Source organism: Kwoniella shandongensis, chromosome 6, assembly GCF_008629635.2.
Source record: "Kwoniella shandongensis chromosome 6, complete sequence".
NCBI lineage: Eukaryota > Fungi > Basidiomycota > Tremellomycetes > Tremellales > Cryptococcaceae > Kwoniella > Kwoniella shandongensis.
The window spans coordinates 445208-465721 of NC_089292.1; the positions used below are offsets into that span (position 1 = coordinate 445208).

Consider the following 20514-nt stretch of genomic DNA (forward strand, 5'->3'; position numbering starts at 1 on the left):
GAATGGGGTGTTTGGGTTCTCTAGAGAAGATGTATGCATTGTATATCTATGTTCTGAGCGTATCCCAAGGTCCACAGGGTAGCAAATCGTAAGTGATTGATAGCTTACAAGGGAAGGCTGGAGACTACGGTTCTTCTGCCGAACTGACAGCATTGCAATCTGTGCATAAGCGAATCGTCCTTCTACAACTCGTCCCTCTTCCTCCCTGTCTCATCAGTAACCACACCAAGGTCATCACCACCACTCCCTACGCCTACGAAAGGCACGATTCGCTCCGTTCCATCCTCGTCATACGCTATAATCTCCACCTTGCCTCTGTTGTCTCGTGCGAGGTTCTCCATCCCTTGCTCGAGATACGGCGTGGTGGCTGGTGCAGGGTCAGGCGCGAAGACATGTTCTACCCGAACGTTGTCCTTCTCCTTGGGCAGACTTTGAGGATTGATAGCTGAATCTTGACCGATTTGTGGTAACGGTGCACCACTCCGTGTATTTGCCCCGACACTGATTTCGATTCCTGAGTCTGGTGATTTATCACCCAATCCCGACTTGCCAGCCGGACTTATCGCTTTCTCTCCTCCCCTTCCCCGTCCAAAGGCAAGTTTGATCAACCTCCCACTACTCCACAAATACCATCCGACCCCTCTCCCAACCCCACCCACTACCACCCCTACAGTCCTATCGATCACTCGGCGTTTTACTATGAATCCAACGACGAGGAGGAAGAACATCAACGCAGAGAGGATGAGGATCCGATCGAGTGTATCGGCCTTTTCGAGCGTGCGAACGAGTTTGGTGGATGTTGAGAGGAGGGAGGTGTAGCGGTTGTATAATGATTGCGTGGAGAGGAGCGTTTGGGATGATGATTCTGTGAGAGGTGAATAGGAATATCAGTCTGAGCTCAAGGATGGGAGCGATGGAGCCGAGGCAATGAGAGCAAGGGGACAGGGAGTTAATAACCCAGTAATGCAAGGAGGAAAGCGAGAGCGAGAGGTTGGAAGGGTCTTGCGATGTGGTGAGAGCGAGTGAGGAAGACAAATACCCACCTAACATTTGGACAGACAACACAGACCTCTCCAGTTCCGTCTGCATCAACGCCGTCGTCCGCCTTAGTGCAGTTGTGACCTCGTTCGTCTTAGTCTGCAGCTCATCATCTCCACTAAAACACAAAACAGCACATGGGTCAGCGTAAGCCCACAACACATCAAATAAAGAGGTGGTCATCAGAGAAACTGTCCAAACTCACCCCATCCCAAATTCCGCCGCACTTCGAGCTTTGCCCTTACTCCCGCTCCCACTAGCCTTCCCCGTCTCGGCATTAGTATTATCGTCTGCTAATCTCGACTCGTCTAGCTCATATCGCGTTGATGAAGTCGAGGCAAGTTCGTGGATCCTAGATCGTTTGGCGGCCATTGCTCGTTTTGAGGAAAGTGTAGCAGAGCGATAAGCTCGACGAAGGCTAGTCTAGAGCATCAGCAGGTGATCTTGAAGCTGATGAGAGGTAGTAAGAGGGTGGTCTATGTAGCAAAAGGGGAGGACGAGGAGGGGCTAAGGAAGGTGCATCCCGACTCACTCTTGATATTCCCTTTCGAGTTGATCGAGTTGAGGTGTTATACTTTGTTTCTCGGTATACGTCAAGGATTCGCACATCTCCCTTGCGGCCTGACATACCGATAAGTCATTATATCAGCGATCCATTCTCAATTCACTCTCACTCGGTACGGGCATCCTGAAAGACGATACTTGGAACAAAATCCAAACCATGTGAGACGGGATTAATGACCACTCCAGACGCGCTCACCTCAATATTATATCTTACACCTTCCAAATCACCTCTCATCTCCTCTACTAGCTCTCTATGCAGATCTGCCGGTCCTAGACATTTCTCCAATCGAGGGAGTTGGAATGTCTGTAAATCTGCAATTCGACGAGGTAATGACGAAAGGAGGGGTTGGATCGTTTCCTTCGCAGAGGGCATTGGCGGCATCCTGAGTGAGCGAGCGAGCTGCTGATGCTATATATATATTCTTGGTAGTTCCGAGCTGATGTTGTGGATCCCTTCTGGGCTGTATGTCGATGCGGGAGGGTCGTTGTAGTTGCAAGATGGGAAAGAGGGAAGAGTGTAGAACGCAGGTTAGACAACGACGTCACGTTGACAACTGAAACAGACTGGTTCAACCAAAGTGGAGGTTTTTGCTCCGACTTCCACGAGCTATAACGAGCAATCCATACGTTACAAAATACTAAATTACTCTCTCGAGCATCACTTACCGCCATTAGCCTCGAAGATTGAAGAGCGAAGAGCACTGTTATAAAGAAGCTCGTTTCATAGCTACGTGGTATCTCATGCAAGGTTATACAATATATCTAAAAGAGTGATGTGACATGTTTTTCCATTGCGGAATCTTCCCTCCTGCCTTCGCTGCGATGTCTATCTTGCGGTCTAGCCTGGTCTCCAGTGACCAATCCACCCAACTCCGCCGCGCTTGTCCGCCCGTATTTTCCCATGTTGCTCAGTAGGTCCTCTCGGAAATCTCATCAAATTCGACAGATGGGTTCAAAGGCTTTGCCAAATCTTTCCTACACATTCAGAACAGAATCACGATCAGCATGATACATCACTAAAGCAGAAGCTCGGATCAATCTGCCGATTGACAGCACGATTCTTCAGGGAAGGAGATGAGCTAAGGGTCTTTATCACTCACACTTTCTCAGCCTTTTTAAGTACTGTCCATCTTATAATTGACGGATCACGTCGTAGTGTCTCGTCCAATCTTCTCAAAACAATAGGAGAAGTATCAAAAGTCATCGTAAAGTGACTAAGAAATCACAACCAAAACAAATCAAATCAAATCAGCACTAACCAAAACATGGCAATGAAATCGACTCCGACTCACTCGCCACGAGAATGATATTGTCTCATCCGTCTTATCCTCTGAGGTAAAGTAAGGTTTATACCTAGATTCTTCAGGTCTCGTACTACTCCGCCAGACGTATGGACTTGGTTCGATAATGAGTTGATAAGTGATCGGAGGTTGACCTGTCACCAACACAACACAACATGAACATCAGTCTGTCGTCTTCAGATCGCTTCGCAACGGGAAGAAGTCAAGAAGGGTTGAATCACGACATCTCGAAGCTCGACTTACGGAAGATTGCGGGTTGTGCACCGCAATGCAGAACAGTTCGTACATCGGCATCGTAAGGAAGTTGTGTGGTGGTATGCTATGCTATGCTATGCTGAGCTATGCTATGATGATCTCTTTGATGTACCAAAAAGTCGGACATTGTCACAACAGATCAAGTAACGAGCAGACAGTGGACGATGAGACTCGGAAGATTTGGGATAAATGAACCAAAAATACACTTCGTAAATATTCATAAAGTCATCAACTTGGTGCAGTATCTACATCCTCTATTTTGAACACCACTTCGCCGTCGTCGTGCATACATATTTCGACATCGGCATGTCGGGAAGACAGCACACTCACAAGACAGTCTATGCAAATATGACGCCTGCGGGATTCTCATCACGAAGGCTGCCTCATCTCACAAAGCTCGCATCTTCCTGCTACACAAGTTATGTGCTACGTTAACGTCCAGGTAGTTCTCTCCGTGCACCGTCTGAGTCCCACTCACCACTCGTCTCTGCCTGCCCAGCCAGCTGGTGGGCGCAGGTTTGGGCTGTGATCGTCTGACCCCAGCTTGAGTCATGTGATCTCTGACGGTCCTAGAGCCAAGCTCGTGCCATGCTGACAGCATGAGCTGTTGTTCTTGCTTGTACCGCTTCTCGATGGCAGAAGAGGATTGCTACGCCTCAGGTCAGCTGCGATCCACATTGATGCGTGGGTCTGCTCACTCTAGTTTTCTCGAGCTGCTCTTTCAGCTTGATTATCTCAGCCTCGAAAGTACGTGCGGATGCACCAGTACCCTATGAACGGATAAGTCAGCTTGCAAACATGGGAAGTGTCTACCCGCAGCTCACTGATTTCGCGTGATCCGCCTTGAACATGGCATCCTGATCTCTGATGAACTATCATGCAGAAGTCAGCTTTTGCTCAGCGATGTAATGGCTTACACTACCTACCGCTTTGGCTTTCTCCAGCTTTTCATCGAGTTCCTTCACCTCCTTGGTGAGCTGGGTGTTGTCTTCGTGGAGGTCGACGACATGCTGCTGTGCTTCGGGAGGTACGCCTTTCGCCGCCAACTGAGTGCGGAGTTCACTGTAGCAGGATAGGTCAGTAAAATACCGACTCGATTTAGGCTAAGCTCACCTAAACTCCTTCTCCTTCTCCAGAGCTCGTTCGCGCTGATTGATTCCTGACGACTGGAGGTCCACCTTGTCCATCAGCAGCCTGGGGAAGAAGTGGTTGAGATTAGCGCCATATAACCTATGATAGAAAGGATGCTTGCTTCTTGATCTCTAACAAGTGCTGGCGATCTTTATCTTTGAGAACACCAATCTGCTCTTTCAGATCCCGAACGTTCGCTTCCAGAGCTTGGACGTCGCTCTGTATGCTTGATCGCAGCGCTACATGGTCTATCAGCAACGTATGCTAGTGAGGTCACCGATGGTACCTACCTGATATCGCGTCTTTCTCATCTTTGCCGACCAGACTCACTGACAACGAGACACAGCTTTCAGTCAGATGACGACTCTCAAGGCAGAGCAGCGCTAGCCAGGTATGACTTACAGTCCGTTTCTGCGACCTTCAATTTCTTCTCCACCTCTTCTCTAGCAACTTCCAAGCTCTGTTTCTCCAGTAGCAACGCATCTCGCTCTTCGAGCACTTCATCCAAACGCTGTTTCAAGGCAGCAGCAGTTTGCGCGCTGTTTCCACGTTAGCTATCGTGCTGTCATCGGCCATTGTTAGAACAACTTGTACTCACTTGTCACCGCCTCGAACAGATCTGATCTGCTCGAGAGTCGCTTGTAGTTTCAGAGCATTCCTATGAGCCTCAAGATACTCTGACTGGTATCGATCTCGGGCTTTCTTGGCATCCGCCAGTAAAGTCTCAAGCGCAGCGACGCGGTCGCCATCTCGACCGCCGACCTTGAGGTCTGCCAATTCTCTTTGCAACGCTCTGATGCGTAAACGCAAACTGTGACTTGCATGAGTATGGATTTCAAGCAGAACATGGGATATGTATGCTTACTCAGTCTTCGTAGCTGATCGTCCCCCATCGCCGTCGTCCGCAAGACCGCCAAGCTCGTCATCGAGAGTTGATTTGGTACCTAGAGTGGACAATGTTGATTGCTTGCGTTTCAGACCAGGGGCAACTCCCAGCTCAATCTCTTGTAACTTCTCCTGTTGCAGTTGGAGCTCGTCCTGATCTCGCTCGTACTCTCGTCCTAAGTCGTCAAGCTGATTCTGTGCCAGTTCCAGCTGATGGTTCAAAGTTGTAATCTACGTATATCAGACATGTGTAAGTAGAATCTCATGGATCAGAGAGGATTGTATCGTACCTCTTCAGCCTGATCCTCGGTACGCTTTTCAAGTGTTGCTATTTGTTCCTTGTAATTATCTAACAGCACTTTCGCAGTCCCTGCTCGCTTGAGATCCGCTTCAAGCGAGGCATTGGTGTTGATCAACGCGGTGTTCTCCTCTTCAAGGCTCTGCAAGTCTCCGTCAATCACCTTGTCATAATTATTGAATAGGGAAGTCTTCGCTTACTCTCAACTCTCTTCGTAGTCCGGCAGATTCCTCCAGCTTCCGCTTGTATTTCTCGATGACATTCTCGCTTTTCTGTAACCTCTCGGCTGTATGGCGATATCTACGGTTGTTGTGTTGATCAGTAATAAATCGATCTCGGTCGATTGTGTCTGACTGACTCGTCAAGCTGATCTTTTAGCTTTGCAGCCTCTGCGGCTTGGACCTTCAAGTCTTCCACCTACCCGACTATTTCATCAGCGACGCTCTCAGACTATTGGATGCTCAACTCACCGTCTTTGTCAAGTCCGCCACTAGAGTAACCTGTTTCTGAAGATCCTCTTCTGTCCGAGCGAGGTTTTCATCTGCTTTCGCACTGTCGAAACGAACAAGGCATAATCAATCAGCCCCTCGTGTGGCCTCAGCGTGAGGAGAGCTCACAGATCTCCACGTAGGCTATCAACTTCCGCCGTCGCGGCTGTTTGGCTGGTACGCAGAGTAGCTGCTGAACCTGAAGTGTTGTTCAAACGATGTAGTGCATCATCCCGCTCCCCACTTATGTCGTCCTGTTCCACTGAAACATCAGCAGTGTTTGCGAACACCTAGTATAATCGTCGACGTACAATTATTGATGTCAATTGCGCCACTTGTGTTTTCAACTCCTCGCACTGTTCTCGCAGCTCATCATTGTCCTGTAGTAGCTTGTCCCTCTCCGATCTCCAGCCTGATGGAGGTGATCTGAGGTTACCGTCAGTTTTTTTACATAACTACACTTGGTCACAATGCTAAGCTCACGACAGATCTAGCGACACCTTCAAAGGCGACCGTCTCTCCTCTTGTGTCTCTTCATCAACCGGCAATGATGCCATCACCTGTTGCTTTTTCTGTCAGTTCTGGCGGTGATAACGCAGATAAATTGACTAACCTCTTCAATGCTCTTCATCAACTCCGCCATGTGCTCCTCCTTCAGGCGCTGAATTTTACTAATGACTTTTTCGTTTCCCGGTCCCCATACTCCTACTGCCAAACACAGTCTACAGATTTGAATCAAGCCCTTCGTGCCTTCCGCTGTTTTGGATGATTTGGCGATAGTGGAGAAAGGAGGTTCAGGGAGTGTAGAAAGGGCAAGGGACTGAGCGTGTGGTGGTGGAAGGGGAAAAGATAGTAGGAGTCGGTACAACCGTTTCCTGCGGTCAAGGATGTCAGCTGATCTTGTTCAGGCCGCGGAGTGCAGATATCAGGTAGCTGACAATGTATTCATTCGGAGGACCCAGTTCTCTGACGAGCTGGAAGCTGTAGAGGATATACCTAAGCCACGAGTCGGGACATGCTTGAAATGTGTGGAATCACTTCGCGGTTATGTGGTAAGATCAGTATACATAGATACGAGACTGAGCGATAGGACCCTCTTGCAACTCACATCGAGCTCATGACCTACAGATGCAGTTCAGTCAGCACATCTCCAAAAGGGGGAGAGCAAATACCCACCTCCATCAACGCCTTGCCATCTGACAGCTGCTCAAAGGCTGTGATCTTCTTTGACAGCTTGAACGCGTTGAGATATGCCACGAGGGCATCTTGCTCCTGCCGTGACATGTTGTCGGAGCACAGCGATGTTTATGAGACCACGTCGGTAGGAGCCCACCTGTTACGACTAGCTATAATGTTGTACAGGCGAGGACACAAGATGCATGTTGTCGTTTCAAAGGTCTGAGCGTTAGTCGTCGGGTAGGTGTTCATTCACTGGATTGAACAAGTGGAGGCGAGTATTACGTAATTATCCTCACCGTCCACTCACGTGACTCTGATTCTCTCGTTTGACGCGTGTGTCCTTGCACGCTGTTAATGTCACAACATTACTTCTTCGCCATTCACAACTTTGCTATCTCTTGCTGACCCGACAACATCGCTTTCTTGACTCAAACGTATCTTTTGGAGGACACAATGGCACGATCCGGCCAAGGAGAGGTCGGTGTAACCTCCCTGGCACCATCATCGTCTGTTGCTGGGATGACTGCCAACCCTTTCCGAGCAAAAGCGGCGCGTCTACGGATAATCGACAAGGATACAGAGAATCAGCCCGGTCCCAGCAAACGATCTCGAGGAGTTTCGTCGAGAGTCAACATGGGCGGCAAAGAACGTTCATCGGGCTCAGCGCATACGAGTAAAATCGCCAGCATTGGGTTGTCCAAGCCATCGTCGCAGCAAGTGCATAAGGAAGCAGAGGGGGATGATGAGAAAGCTTTGATGGACGACTTGATGGCCGGTCTTGACGCGACCATGTTCGAAGGTCTCGGCTCGTCTCCCGCACGCCCAAAGTCATCTCAAATATCTCCAATACATACTAAGACGACCAAATCTCTGGAACCTTTAGAAGTTAGGATATCACCCGTGAAACGGAAAAGACCACTGTCGCCGAGGAAGCTGTCACCGCAGAAACGGAAAACGATCTCGCTCCAATCTGCTTTCACACCCTCTTCAATGAAAGTGAAAAGGGAACCGATACTCTCGCCAGTGAGGACTGTCAAAATTGAAAAGAAGCACACATTTATGGAGAACGATGAAAAGGCGGATGTCCCTGTCGGTTGTAAAGAGGAAGTGGAACAGGTTAAGCCTGATCTGGCGGATGACGATTTATTCGACTTTGACTTCGATCTAGGCGATCTATCTGCATTTGAGGAAGATCTACTTACGCCACAAATGCCCTCGGTGAGCTGGCACTCGAATTGCTCACTGGCTTAGGACAGCATAGCTGATAGTGATTGACAGGTACGATATCCCATAATCAACCCTATTGTTCCTCCCGCGCCTTCCGGTTACAAACCGACGCCTTGGGTGCGATGTACTGTCGATATGGTGCTCGATGGTCTAAGCTTTGGAGACGGTGTCATCCCGTCACTCTCAGAGATGAATACAAACGAGTCTGCTTCAACCTCGTTTGGAAAGGTATGTACTGCCGCAGACAAGCAGACCCCGTTGTCCATCTGGCTAATGCTGAATTGCAGACATTGATCGTAACACTGACGGACAGTGGAAATCAACGTGTGGTGCATCTCAAGGAGCGTTGGGCTGATCTACACATCAAGAAAGGTGGGTGCTGTGCATTTGGGCGATACAATCTACTGATCCTGTCAACTCCCAGGCAATATAATTAACATCATCTCGGCATCTCTTTCGGTTCCTTCCACGGCTCCAATCGTTCTTACATTCAAAGACCCCTCATCGTTCCTGATTCACCACCCAGACCTTATGCTCACCATGACCTCAATCGCCAACGCCATGCCCTGTCCTCGTAAACCAATCTTACAAACCCTCGTCAAAGCTTCCGGACCGCCCACCAAAGCTGTCTTGTATGGTAATCTCTTGCATAGTCTCTTGCAAGGTGCAATGGCCGAACAAAGTTTCGACGCCGAAGGTACATTCAAGCGGATAGACGATGAGCTGAGAAAGGAAGAGAGACGGATCGAGATTTGGAGTGCTGGAATGGGAATCTTGGATGTCAGAGAAGAACTGGGAGCAAAGGCCGGACGGGGATTTGAGGTGTTCGGTGAGAAATGGGTAGGAGAGAACCCACAAGTGAGTGTCATGGCCAAAATACTGTATAACTAGAATCCATTGCTGACGGTTTGATACAGTCGAGTGGAGAGCTGCATACCAGTCCCGGAGAGAGCTCAAGTTTGCTTGCTATCAACGGCTTGCACGATGTCGAAGAAGACATCTGGTCCCCTAAATGGGGCTTGAAGGGCAAAGTCGACGCTTCCGTCCAGGCAAAGATTATCCTCGACCCAAAGGAGAAAGATCAGGTAGAGGAACACGTCGCACCGCTGGAGATCAAGACTGGTCGGTCAGTCGGGGTCATGGCACATCGAGCGCAGACAATGCTGTACACACTGCTTATGGAGGATCGCTATTGTGAGTTGATCTGTATTGTTCCACGCTGCTCAACGCTCAATGTATCTGTTGCAGGCGTGCCCGTACCGGCCGGACTGTTGTACTACTCTCAAATGGACTCCATACTTCGTGTCGAAGCCAAACCAAACGAAATACGCGCTTTGATCATCGCAAGGAACGAACTGGCAGACTGGCTTTCCAAGAAACGAAGACTCCCGAAAGCAGCTCTTGGCGATATGCCGGCTAAGGACGTCGAAAATGTCGACGACGTATTCCTCCCATCTACAATCGATCATCCAAGAGAATGTCGGACATGTTATGCTGTTGACAGCTGTATGCTATACCGCAAGGTATGTCTGATTGGTGGCCCCTATAATCCAATCGCTAACTGCTAAACCTTTCCAGGCCATTGACAATGTTCAGCCTGATCCCGACGACCCCATCGCGGAACTGTACCACGAGAAGACTGGGCACATGACGGAAAAGGACGCTGCGTTCTACAAGAAATGGGATACGCTCTTGACTGTGGAAGAACAAGATATCGGTCGGTTCAGATCGCAGCTTTGGACAATGACTGCCAAGGAACGTGAAAGGACAGGCAGGTGAGTGATGCGCAATACATTCGGAAAACCAGAGCTTCACTGACTCAAACTCACAGATGCTTTAACGATATGGTGATTCACTCTTACTCTAACGACATTGGTAAATCGCTCGCCAAAATCCACCGACATACCTATACCTTTGTGCGAGCATTGCATGACGGAACGCAATCCACCACCACATCTCTTCTCTCTGGCCATATCGCCAAAGGCGATCCCGTCTGTTTGTCAATCGAACCCGACCTCCTATGTCTCACTCGAGGGTTTGTGGTTGATCTCACCGCTACGACCGTCAGCGTCGGGTGCACCTACGTCATCGATACCGAGGCGTTGCTAAAACGGACAGGTCGACATCATGCATACTCGGATGGTGAGGGGGTGGACCGAAAGGTAGTTTTCAGGATCGATAAGGACGAGATGGCAAGTGGGATGATGCGAATGCGTAACAATCTCGCTCAGCTGTTTTACGCGAAAGGCGGCGACGAGACGAGACGCCGTCTGATTGTCGATCTGGACAAACCAGATTTCGAACCTTCTTGGCGACCTCGAGCGGAAGACCTGCCTCAAAGTCTGAACGAAGATCAGAGGAGAGCCATGGAGAATGTGATGATGGCCCGAGACTATTCTTTGATCTTGGGGATGCCGGGAACGGGAAAAACGACGACTATCGCGGAGATCATCAAGCTGTTGGTGGCAAAGGGGAAGAGCGTATTGCTTACGAGTTATACGCATTCGGCGGTGGATACGATTCTGATGAAGTTGGTCAACGCGGAGTTTGGCGTGTTGCGCTTAGGCAACATCGACAAGGTGAGTAGACTCATCGGGTCGAGATAAAGTTTGAATGAGGTGCTGATATGGAGGTGGCAATAGGTACACCCCGATGTACAGCACCTTACACTCGAGGCGATGGAGAGCTCGTCTAACATGGAGCAGATCGAAGCGAGACTTATGCGACCGCCAGTGGTCGCTGCGACATGTCTAGCGATCGATCAGTACGTGACCTCATCACTTCTTGTGAAGCAGGAGCTGATAATTGCTTTACAGTCCACTGTTCTTTCGACGCAGATTCGACTACTGCATCGTGGACGAGGCGTCTCAAATCACTCTGCCAACCTGCCTCGGTCCCTTGAGGATGGCAGACAAGTTTATCTTGGTCGGAGATCACTTTCAATTGCCACCCATTGTATGTGATATCCCTTATCAGCTGGAACGTTTCCGGCGGTGGAGCCGCATCAACCTAAGGCTGACTTGGATATCGCGCAGGTACGTCACCCCGAAGCAAGAAGAGAAGGACTCGACGTCTCGCTGTTCAAACATCTTTCGGCTGCGCATCCTCAAGCCGTCACAGATCTGTCTTATCAGTACAGGATGAATGAAGATATCATGACGCTGTCCAATAAGCTGGTGTACGAGGGGAAGTTGAAGTGCGGGAATGAGGAGGTCGCAAAGCGAGGATTGGTGTTGAAGGACGTGAAAGGATGTGACGAGATTTTCGGCGGTGATCACGCGGATGGCCATAATCACGAGCAAGGTGATAGATGTTGGATACAAGAATTGATGGATGAGAGGTTAGTCGATATGGTGACGTACTGGAGGTATAGAGGAATGCTGATGTGTGTTGTTTGTACAGCTTCAAGTGCGTTTTCGTGGATACGGACGATGTGCCAGGGCTCGACTCGAGGGTTGGCGATTTGGTGCAGAACGAGGTCGAGGCGAGGCTAGTACACCAAGTGAGCAGTCCCCGTCGCTCAAGGCCTGTTACTATCGGAGAGGCTGACCGTCTTGTGCTTGTAGCTCGCGACCGCACTTACATCCTCGGGACTCAAACAACAAGATCTAGCCATCATCACACCCTATCGTCAACAGATCAAACTCCTCACTTCACTCGTCCACCCTTCTTTACCAAATATCGAAATTCTAACTGCCGACAAATCCCAAGGAAGAGACAAAGATGTCATCTTGATATCGTTAGTCCGATCAAACGAATATGGAGGTGTGGGAGATCTGTTGAAAGATTGGAGACGGATAAATGTCAGTTTTACAAGATCAAAGAAGAAATTGGTGATTGTTGGTTCGGGTCAGACTTTGAGAAAAGGTGATGCGTTATTGAAGGATTTCTTAGACTTGATGGAGGAGAAAAAATGGATAAAGAGGTTGAAGAAAGGTGATGATGAGATACATCAAGTACCATCACTTTTGTCTCCTGTCAAGGTTCAGACTTCTTCTGGAGGAATGGAGGTGGCGTCGAAGAGGGAGAAAAAGATTGTCAGAGGTGGATTGGGTGTGCTTGCAGGTGGGGGTGGGAAGACTTTTGCAAAGGAGATTATGGTGAGCACATCGACCTAATCAAACACGACGAGCATTGGACAACGCTGACAGCCATCACTGAGTAGGGAATGGAATGATACGCGGATCTACGTGTGCGCCATCTTACGAAACGGGGACAAGGATTGCTTGCCAACACAAGATAGACGGATTGCCACGGTACGAGAGAAGTTGTACATTGCTTGTATTGCTGTATGGTAACAACAGTGTCTTGTAGCATATGCATCGTAGTAGTGAAATTACAAAATTACAGATCTCTCTCACAGCCTTTCTGGGAGATGATCAAATGAACGAAGCTCCACCACTACGCACCGTCCATATCAGCGAGGTTTCTCCAATGTCATCTGCTTTTCGACGCTACTCACTCTGGTAATCGTTCGATTTGATATCGTCGCTTTACGACGTACATCAATGGAACACCTGGGACTTTTCGTATTCTCCTTCGTAGATCTCGATCACACTATGACAAATCCAATCTCAGTATCAGCTTGTTTCGAACTGCCATTACGGCCATGATACGGCGACTTGACATCATGGGGAAGCTGAGATAGACTGTAAGAGAGACACGTACCGTCGCTACGATATAACATTTGTGAACTGTCACTCGGTTAACCAAACAGTCATCTGCGTATGTACCGCCGTCTGCGTAGGGAAAATATCACATATCAGCCAGATGCTCATACACACGTTTAGCGGGTAGTAGACATCGCTCGCGATCGTGTTTGGGGACGGGTTGGACGACTCACGATCACAATGCAATCGCTCAAATCTGGGATCTTTTGCTATTCTACGAAACCCAACGACCTGTTGTCAGCTAATGATACCCTATTGCGAAACAGACGAAGGACTAGCTCACCTCAGAGCAAGTCTGTATTTGGGTCCAAGCTTCTCCAACTCTGCCAAAACGCAATCGGTAATCGTTGGTATACCTATTTGTCATAAGCGCAAATTAGCACAAAGTCTCAGCAACCACCACTCCTTCGAAGACTGAGTAGTCCAGCTGTCTTTCTGATAGCTTGACAAAGAATTTGTGTCATGACCATAGGAGACTCACATTTCGCCATGAGACAATCCATCATTCCCTGTACCAACTCGACCTTGTTCTGGATCGAAAAGTTGATGAAATTGGTATCGACCAATACTCGATAAGGCGGTCCAAGATCAGGGTTATGTGATAGGAAGAGACTAGGAGCGCAGCGAGCTGGTCAGCGAGTGCGAGTGGTTGTGATCGTTGTACATGTACGTTCTGTATGAAAAAAGAGACTCACGATGAAGAGACTTGAGCACTGTTCGTATCATTGATTCATCCAGCGTCAGCTTCGTTGCAAGAGGAAAGAGCAAGACCAGCTCACACGGCCTTTCGTTCTTCTGCAGCCTTTTCTTTCTCAGCCTTCTTTGCTGCCTTTTCGATATTCTCTTTCCTACATCCGTCATAACCAAATAGACCAAATCAGCACTTCCGTCGCACACTCTCTGAGGAATGTCTGTGTGAGTAAACCACTGACAAACGAGGATCACTAGGTTTGATCATCCGCTTGACGGCTGCAAACTTTCTTGTCGTCTTGGCTTTTCCCTATGAAGAGTGTCAGCCTTGGATGTCGGATCGTGAACAACATGTCAGCTCACCATCGTGGTCTGCTTTTGTTGCTGTTCCGGTGTTTGTTGCTATTCAATGTCAAGTGAAAGAGTTGTAACAATCCACTCTTAACGGTTGAGCGGCAAAACGCAAAGCTCAAACAGCAACAAAACTCTTCACGTGACTTTTTAGCTTGCTTATGTAATATATATCTTCACCACCCAACGATTGAACCCTGACAACCTCCACCTGTAAAAACCAAGCAAAAGATAACTGGGACAACAAAGCACCTCATCTTCGCTGCTCGATTAGTAGACTCTTAACTCCACTGCTCTGCTTGTCCTCGTCTCTCTTATTCTTAGCATTAGTGCTTCCACACACTTGAAGGGATACAGTCGCCACGATGTCCGCTCCATCACCAACTCCTTCAAATATGCCTCCTCCCAACTCAAAACGACCTCGACCTTCAGCTGCCTCTGCTTCTACGACAGTAGGAGGAACGACGACGAGCGGACCTCGGACAAAACGTCGAAAGCCAGAAGAGAGCGTTGGACCTGAATCTACAAGAGGAGGAGGGGCGATGAACTTTGGTGTGGGGATGGTCAAAGGTCGTGAGGAAGAATGGGGAGAACCAGGAGAGGTCAAGACTAAAGTGAGTTAAAGGGCAGATCTAACGTCAAAGTGTCGCCAGAAAGCACTAGGTTACGTGCAGGACTTGGAAACGATAATGGATGATGGCTGGGTCAGAGGAGAGGTCTGGGGCTGATTTAATCTTTATTGTCCCGTACAGGTCGACTTTAACGAATTGCCTGTGGAAACACTATACAAGTATTTAGAATACCACGACCTGCTACCGAGATGGGATGTGTCCCCTTGGTCCGAAGACCCATGTACACCGCGTGAGTAACCACTTCCCCCTTTAGATGTCCTCCATCATATCATTCTCGATGTGCACACAATTTGTCTGAGTGACAATTTGCTGATGTTTGACATCCCTGCGCAACTAGCAAACCAACTATATACCCTGCCTCCACCTGCTCCAATCGTACCTATCGCCTCTCAACCTGGTCAACCGCCCGCTCCCGATTCTCCGAGACAACGAACGGCATCTCCTGTACCTGCGCCTGCACCTGCTACGATACCAGCGGCTGCAAGTGAACCTCCTGTTGTCGAGCAAGCGTCAGAAACAAATGGCGCGACAGTGGAGCAGACAACGTATTCTGGCGATGTGGTGATGGGCGGTGAGGGTGGTGAGAGCTTGGCGCCGAAGAAGGAGAGCGATATAATTCCCGTACCGAGTGGTCTCCCCGCGCAGACTGAGGGTGCGAACGGTATTGAGAACAGAGTGACAGCCGATATACCAACCACAACGACGGATGGCGTGACGATAGAACAACCTTCTACTGAACTGCCCTCAGGCGAGAGCAACACTGTGGCGTCTTCCGATCCCCAGGCCGGACCTCAACCTCCTATCACAGAGGGCGAGGGCGAACTCCCAGCTGTAGCTGGAGAAGATGGACAAGCCGCCAAACCTGAAACAGGAGCAGGCCCAGAAGGCGAAGCAGATGTTGAAGGAGGTCAACCTACCTCACCCTCCCCGCCATATATCGAACCCCCAACTACGCGATCCAAAACTGCCCCTACGCGTAGACCACCAACTCCGACCCCACCTCCCCCTCCTCCGGCTATCAAACGAGGCGTGATCACCCTCTCCGACGTATATGCCGCCAGAGAAGTATTGGCCGAAAAGGCGAATGCGCATTGGATGAAAGGTCTAGGAGGTGGACAGAATAAAGAGGGTGAAACAATCGTCAATTTCTTGTATAAGATGAAAGTGGGACAAGGTGAGTCGAGTTCGTTTACAGCTCTTATCACTCTCAACAGAAGGATCCGCCGAGGCGAAGCGGCAATACGAATACCAGTGCAATGCGCGAAACGGCTCAGGAGTTTCGTGGTCGGCTGCTGACTTTATCTTGGTCGCAGGTCGGTTATTGAGAGTATACAACCCATCACCAGCGACATATCCCGGATGGTAGAGCGATCCATGATTTCTTTCTCAATCTCTCGACTTCTTGTGCTCCTTTCCGTGTCATTGGTGTTCAATCTTAATCTTGTCTGTCAACCTTGTGCCGAGATGCATAATCTAACACTCTGGGCAACAGATGGTCATGTTGATCGTTTCTCAACACCTGCAGAACGTGTGCGAACAAGCACTGGACCTCTCTCGTAAAGCACGCACGATGTACATCACTCCATATTCATACTACAAAAATATCTCGACAATCAAGCCACCAATCGTTTATGTTATCACAACGGCAAAGCTATACAAAACCACTACCTGACTAACGTGAGAAGTGAACACCTATATACAACCCGAACCTATCGTTCCACATCACGTCGCTCAAAGCTCGTCTGCTGTCAAATCATCTTCACTCTCGTCCTCCCCTTCGACCACTTCGAAATCATCGTCATCCATACCGTCTGTAGTGTTCGTCCTTGAGCTGGCGGTCGTGGCTCCCTCTACAACATCGATGAAGCTGTCGTAAGACACCACGCTGTCGGTATCGTTGTCAAGACTCTCATCAGCACTGAAAGTGGGACTGGATGGAGCGCTGAGGTTGGACTCTGGCTTGGTCTCCACTGCGGTAGATTTCCTCGCGAGCAAGCTTGACCCATCGACAGCTCTTCGAGGGGTGGAGAGAGGAGACGACGGATCAGTGGGCATGATCACCGAAGAAGAGGAAAGGGAGTTGGTAGTGGACTTCGGCACGTCCTCCACCAAAAATCTATCATACATTCGTCAGTGCCTGACAACACCAGATCGACGAAATGCTGCACTCACCTCAACCTCAAAGGCTGTCCGTATGCGACACCCTTCTCATCCTCGAACCTCCAGTGTTCAAGGATCTCCTCGCCCTTCAGATCAGGCACAATCAACCCTTCAATCTTGACCTCAAACTCATCGCCATCTCTCACATCGCCCTTGACGTACTCGACCTCGACTTTGCACTTGTCTCCCAGTTGACCGTCGCTCTTGTGTACAAGCTTGACAGAATCAAAGTCGTACTCGGTTCCCGAAGCAAAGTGCTTCAACTTCCAAGTCTTGGTGAACTCGGCCCCGGCTGGAAGAGTACAGCCGGGAGGAATGGTGACATGGCGAACCCAAGAAAAGATGTCAAGGGGAGTAACAGCCTCCTTAAGAAGGGGGGTCGGAGTGGCGTTACCAGAAAGGGACCTGGTAATGGCCTTGAGAGCCTCGGTCACTTCCGTCATAGCTGCTTCCTCTCTGGCCTTGTTGTCAGGTGTTATCGGAGCTTTAAGATTCCCAACGGACTCGTCTTGATCATAGATGTTCTTAGCAACATATCCGCCGGGAACCATGGGCTCGACTTCGGTCTCTTGAGGCGACTGCGCTTGGTTGACGTGCTCCCTAGCATGCCATCTGGGACTTGCACTCGAGTTCTCGTGCTGACGCCAGTGACAGCCTCGCCTGGGCCCAAACGCATCCCCATGAGCCGTTCGGCCCGGGCCTCGTCGCCCATGGCCGCGAGGGGTAGGTGCAGGTACGGTCTCGGTGATGGGACCATCGTATGAGGAAGCGAAGTTGACCTTGAGTGGAACCTTGGTCTTGAGCATCGGATGGTCGTCCGGGTGAACAGGGAACGGAGAAGCCTCGCACTTTTCGCAAAGGTCGTAGTCGGGGCAGTCGGGATGCATGCACTTGTACCTTGGTCCTCGAATGTGATCGTTGCAGCCTTGGTCGAGGGGTCAGCTATACTTACACAATTTACGAAGGGGTAGCAAGCTCACCATCACAAATAACGTGAGGATGGGTCACGCCGTTTCTCTTGTCCATAGCAGCGTTGGTGACATAGTCTGTAGACTTGTATAGTTTCACGAAGCTGTGACCAGGATGGGTCTCGGTGATCGTAGCAGCGCACGACCCACAGCTGTCCCAATCGGGGCAGTTCAGGCATTTCCACCTGACACCGAAGATGGCAAGCGAGCAGAGATCACAAGTAGCGGGATGACGAACTTCCTCCTCGTTGTTGCCTTCTGCCGTAAGCTTGACACGTTCCTCCAGCTCACGATGGAGCATCGCTTTGAACGTGTGCTTGGAAGGGTGGAGGTCAGAAGTGTGGAGCAAGGGAAGGCATGATCCACAAAGATCGTAGTCAGAGCATTGCTGCAAAGACGTCAGCAATGCTTCTTGAAAACAATGCTAAGCACACTCACCTCGCACTTGTACCTGACGCCTCGGATTCCCTCTTCACAGCCATCACACCAGATTCGTCTGTGTCTAAACCCACCCTTGCCAAGCTGGCTCGAGGGGGCCCTGGACTTGACTTCCTCCTTTACCGGCTGTGTCTGGATGTGGGCGTCGGAGTGGACATTGTTGCTGCTAACAAAGGCTCCGGGGATGGGTCGTTCCTCTGGAGTGGTCTCGTTGGTGGCAACCCGAGGAGCGCCATCGAATGTGTTCGCCATCTGGTTTGTCAAGTTGACTAAGAACGTGTCCAGCATCGACTTGATCTCTTGAGCGGGCACGAAAGATCCTTGTACAGGAGGGGTTAGCACATCGGTGACTCGCTCAAACAAGTTGCGGAAGCCGCGATCCTGACGGGATGACCGGTCGTAGTGTGCACCGGGATAGGAGCCGAAGGCGCCGAATTGTGGAGGCGGGGGACCCCAATGAGGTGGTTGATGAGGAGGCCTGTATCGTCCGTGGCGACGATGACGACCACCTGGAGACGGAAGAAGATGTTCGAGAGGAGGGAAAAGTCGTCCCTCGTTCTCAAAGTCGTTACCGGCTCTCCAAGCGGCGAGTTCGTCCTCGGTCTGCTGAGCACGCATGACCTCTTCACGCTCTTCGTTCTCGGCGTACTCTCGCAGACTCTGACGAGATGAACCGTCGGGGAACGCAGCGGTATCAAGTTGCTCGTTCATGTGGCCAAATTCTCTTTGACAATCGAGAAGTTCTGTCTCGAGCTCCTTGACAGACTTCTTCTTCTCGGTGACTCGGTCAGTCCAGAAGGAGATACCAAGCTCATCGCCGTCTCGTCGACAAGAGGTGAGCTTGTCTTCGAGAGCGGTCAGGAGGGACACTCGCTTAGCCAGCTCCTCTTCAATAGCCGAGATGTGAATGGCAAGGTCGCCAGCGGCAGTGAGAAGTGAATTGGCTCGGTGATACCCGTGAGTGGTGTTGAGTCTGGCGTCCGAGGAGAGAAGGACGGTGAAAACTAAGGCAGGGCTGGGCAAGCCGTTGTGAAGGAATGGAGCTTGAGCAGCTTGGTATCTGAAGAACGTAATGATGTGAAATCAGCAAGCGTTCCTGATAACCTAGTCCTGATACACCGCCACTTACTCGGATGCGTCGCAGACGTGTTGCTTGAACATGATTCTTGCGTCCTTGGTATCGTCGGGGAACAACAACACGTTCACCCAATATGTATGAGCGGTCGAGGGGAGATTGAAGATGGTTCGAAGCTGTTGATACAAAGTAAATGATTAGCCCTATTCGTCATCATCGACCACTATTTCCGGATCTGCTATGAACGGAAATCCGGATATTCGTCTCGTCCTAGTGTTGACAAGCACTACTAGACATTGTCAAATGCTCACCTTATGCTGGACATCTCCATAGGCTGGGAATCTTGAGCTTTCGAAAGTGAGACGTCTGGTCTCGTCCTTGAGAGTAGCCTTGATGACGAACATGTTGCTCAACGTGTCTGGTCTGCCGAGTGGCGAGTATGACGTGAGACCGCTCGCAGTGGTTGTACTGATTGATGATTTCGGTTGAGCAGGAACAGATGAACGGACGATCTGCTATGGAGGCGTCACTGACGCGATGAATGGCAAGATTGGATCCCTTGTGTTATGATAAAGGAATAGAGATAGATGATGAGGACACAGCTAGAGTTTGTAGCGAGCGAGTGAGCGAGTGAGCAAGGATCACGAGCTTATCTATGTATGTACGGTAGTGGATGGCCGCGCGTCCTAGCGTAACGGCTGAATCCGGTAATCGTGATGAAGGGCTTAAGCGGTCAAATCCGGGACTATCACAAAGTGGCACAGCTAAGTCACAGTATATAGCAGATAGGTGGGACAGTATATGATACAGCCCAGGTCTAGACAATCACATATGCATGGATCATATATCACTTGATCAAGACAGCTGCTACTACGGTACGCCACTAGCACACTGCTAAGCATATGCATAGACTTGCCGCCATACCATATTCCAACAGGGAACAGAAGAGATCAACCCTTGTGAGTGCCCTGTGGAGGCAGAACTTGGTTTACGTACAAAGTGGCAAGTGCTGTTCTGTTTCGTTGCCCCATCACCCGCACGCGCACACCCGTTCCTGCTGCTACTACTGCTACTGCTATTGCCCCGCAGATGGGATCTAGGCAGAGAAATGGGGGAATCAGTCACATGACATCTCATACTGTACAAGACACTCACCACCACCAC

At 49.9% G+C, this 20514-nt stretch overlaps 7 protein-coding genes across 7 annotated transcripts; 2 read left to right on the forward strand and 5 right to left on the reverse strand.

Annotated features, from left to right (window-relative positions):
• Positions 1–182: 182 nt before the first annotated feature.
• Positions 183–1984, reverse strand: CI109_103487 (uncharacterized protein; the record flags this gene model as incomplete). Its single annotated transcript, XM_032005756.1, has 5 exons — positions 183–865; positions 1044–1156; positions 1244–1456; positions 1571–1659; positions 1799–1984. 5 exons carry the CDS (start codon positions 1982–1984, stop codon positions 183–185), a joined length of 1284 nt encoding a protein of 427 aa, XP_031860003.1.
• Positions 1985–2510: 526 nt separating this feature from the next.
• Positions 2511–3197, reverse strand: CI109_103488 (mitochondrial 37S ribosomal protein bS6m; the record flags this gene model as incomplete). The annotated part of the gene is made up of 4 exons (XM_032005755.1): positions 2511–2577; positions 2703–2816; positions 2895–3037; positions 3147–3197. The coding sequence occupies 4 exons, from the start codon at positions 3195–3197 to the stop codon at positions 2511–2513; spliced, it is 375 nt and encodes a 124-aa protein (XP_031860002.1).
• Positions 3198–3541: 344 nt separating this feature from the next.
• Positions 3542–7244, reverse strand: CI109_103489 (uncharacterized protein; the record flags this gene model as incomplete). Its single annotated transcript, XM_065967301.1, has 22 exons — positions 3542–3568; positions 3637–3807; positions 3857–3928; positions 3983–4030; positions 4085–4220; positions 4272–4352; positions 4411–4528; positions 4580–4618; positions 4692–4828; positions 4888–5100; positions 5155–5405; positions 5465–5614; positions 5673–5772; positions 5831–5889; positions 5943–6024; positions 6090–6214; positions 6272–6386; positions 6444–6520; positions 6574–6835; positions 6899–6997; positions 7069–7082; positions 7137–7244. The coding sequence occupies 22 exons, from the start codon at positions 7242–7244 to the stop codon at positions 3542–3544; spliced, it is 2484 nt and encodes an 827-aa protein (XP_065823373.1).
• A 348-nt stretch (positions 7245–7592) lies between these two features.
• CI109_103490 (uncharacterized protein) lies at positions 7593–12484 on the forward strand (the record flags this gene model as incomplete). The annotated part of the gene is made up of 13 exons (XM_032005753.2): positions 7593–8357; positions 8418–8594; positions 8654–8738; positions 8791–9224; positions 9284–9560; positions 9615–9889; positions 9945–10141; positions 10198–10945; positions 11009–11130; positions 11183–11321; positions 11402–11706; positions 11769–11868; positions 11933–12484. The coding sequence occupies 13 exons, from the start codon at positions 7593–7595 to the stop codon at positions 12482–12484; spliced, it is 4176 nt and encodes a 1391-aa protein (XP_031860000.2).
• Positions 12485–12745: 261 nt separating this feature from the next.
• CI109_103491 (uncharacterized protein) lies at positions 12746–14092 on the reverse strand (the record flags this gene model as incomplete). The annotated part of the gene is made up of 10 exons (XM_032005752.1): positions 12746–12767; positions 12829–12923; positions 13035–13105; positions 13210–13250; positions 13320–13392; positions 13518–13648; positions 13732–13749; positions 13816–13884; positions 13969–14036; positions 14090–14092. The coding sequence occupies 10 exons, from the start codon at positions 14090–14092 to the stop codon at positions 12746–12748; spliced, it is 591 nt and encodes a 196-aa protein (XP_031859999.1).
• Positions 14093–14442: 350 nt separating this feature from the next.
• On the forward strand, positions 14443–16075 carry CI109_103492 (uncharacterized protein; the record flags this gene model as incomplete). Its single annotated transcript, XM_032005751.1, has 4 exons — positions 14443–14691; positions 14830–14938; positions 15047–15883; positions 16023–16075. 4 exons carry the CDS (start codon positions 14443–14445, stop codon positions 16073–16075), a joined length of 1248 nt encoding a protein of 415 aa, XP_031859998.1.
• Positions 16076–16440: 365 nt separating this feature from the next.
• CI109_103493 (uncharacterized protein) lies at positions 16441–19754 on the reverse strand (the record flags this gene model as incomplete). Its single annotated transcript, XM_032005750.1, has 6 exons — positions 16441–16825; positions 16882–17794; positions 17850–18225; positions 18276–19335; positions 19405–19526; positions 19662–19754. 6 exons carry the CDS (start codon positions 19752–19754, stop codon positions 16441–16443), a joined length of 2949 nt encoding a protein of 982 aa, XP_031859997.1.
• Positions 19755–20514: the final 760 nt, after the last annotated feature.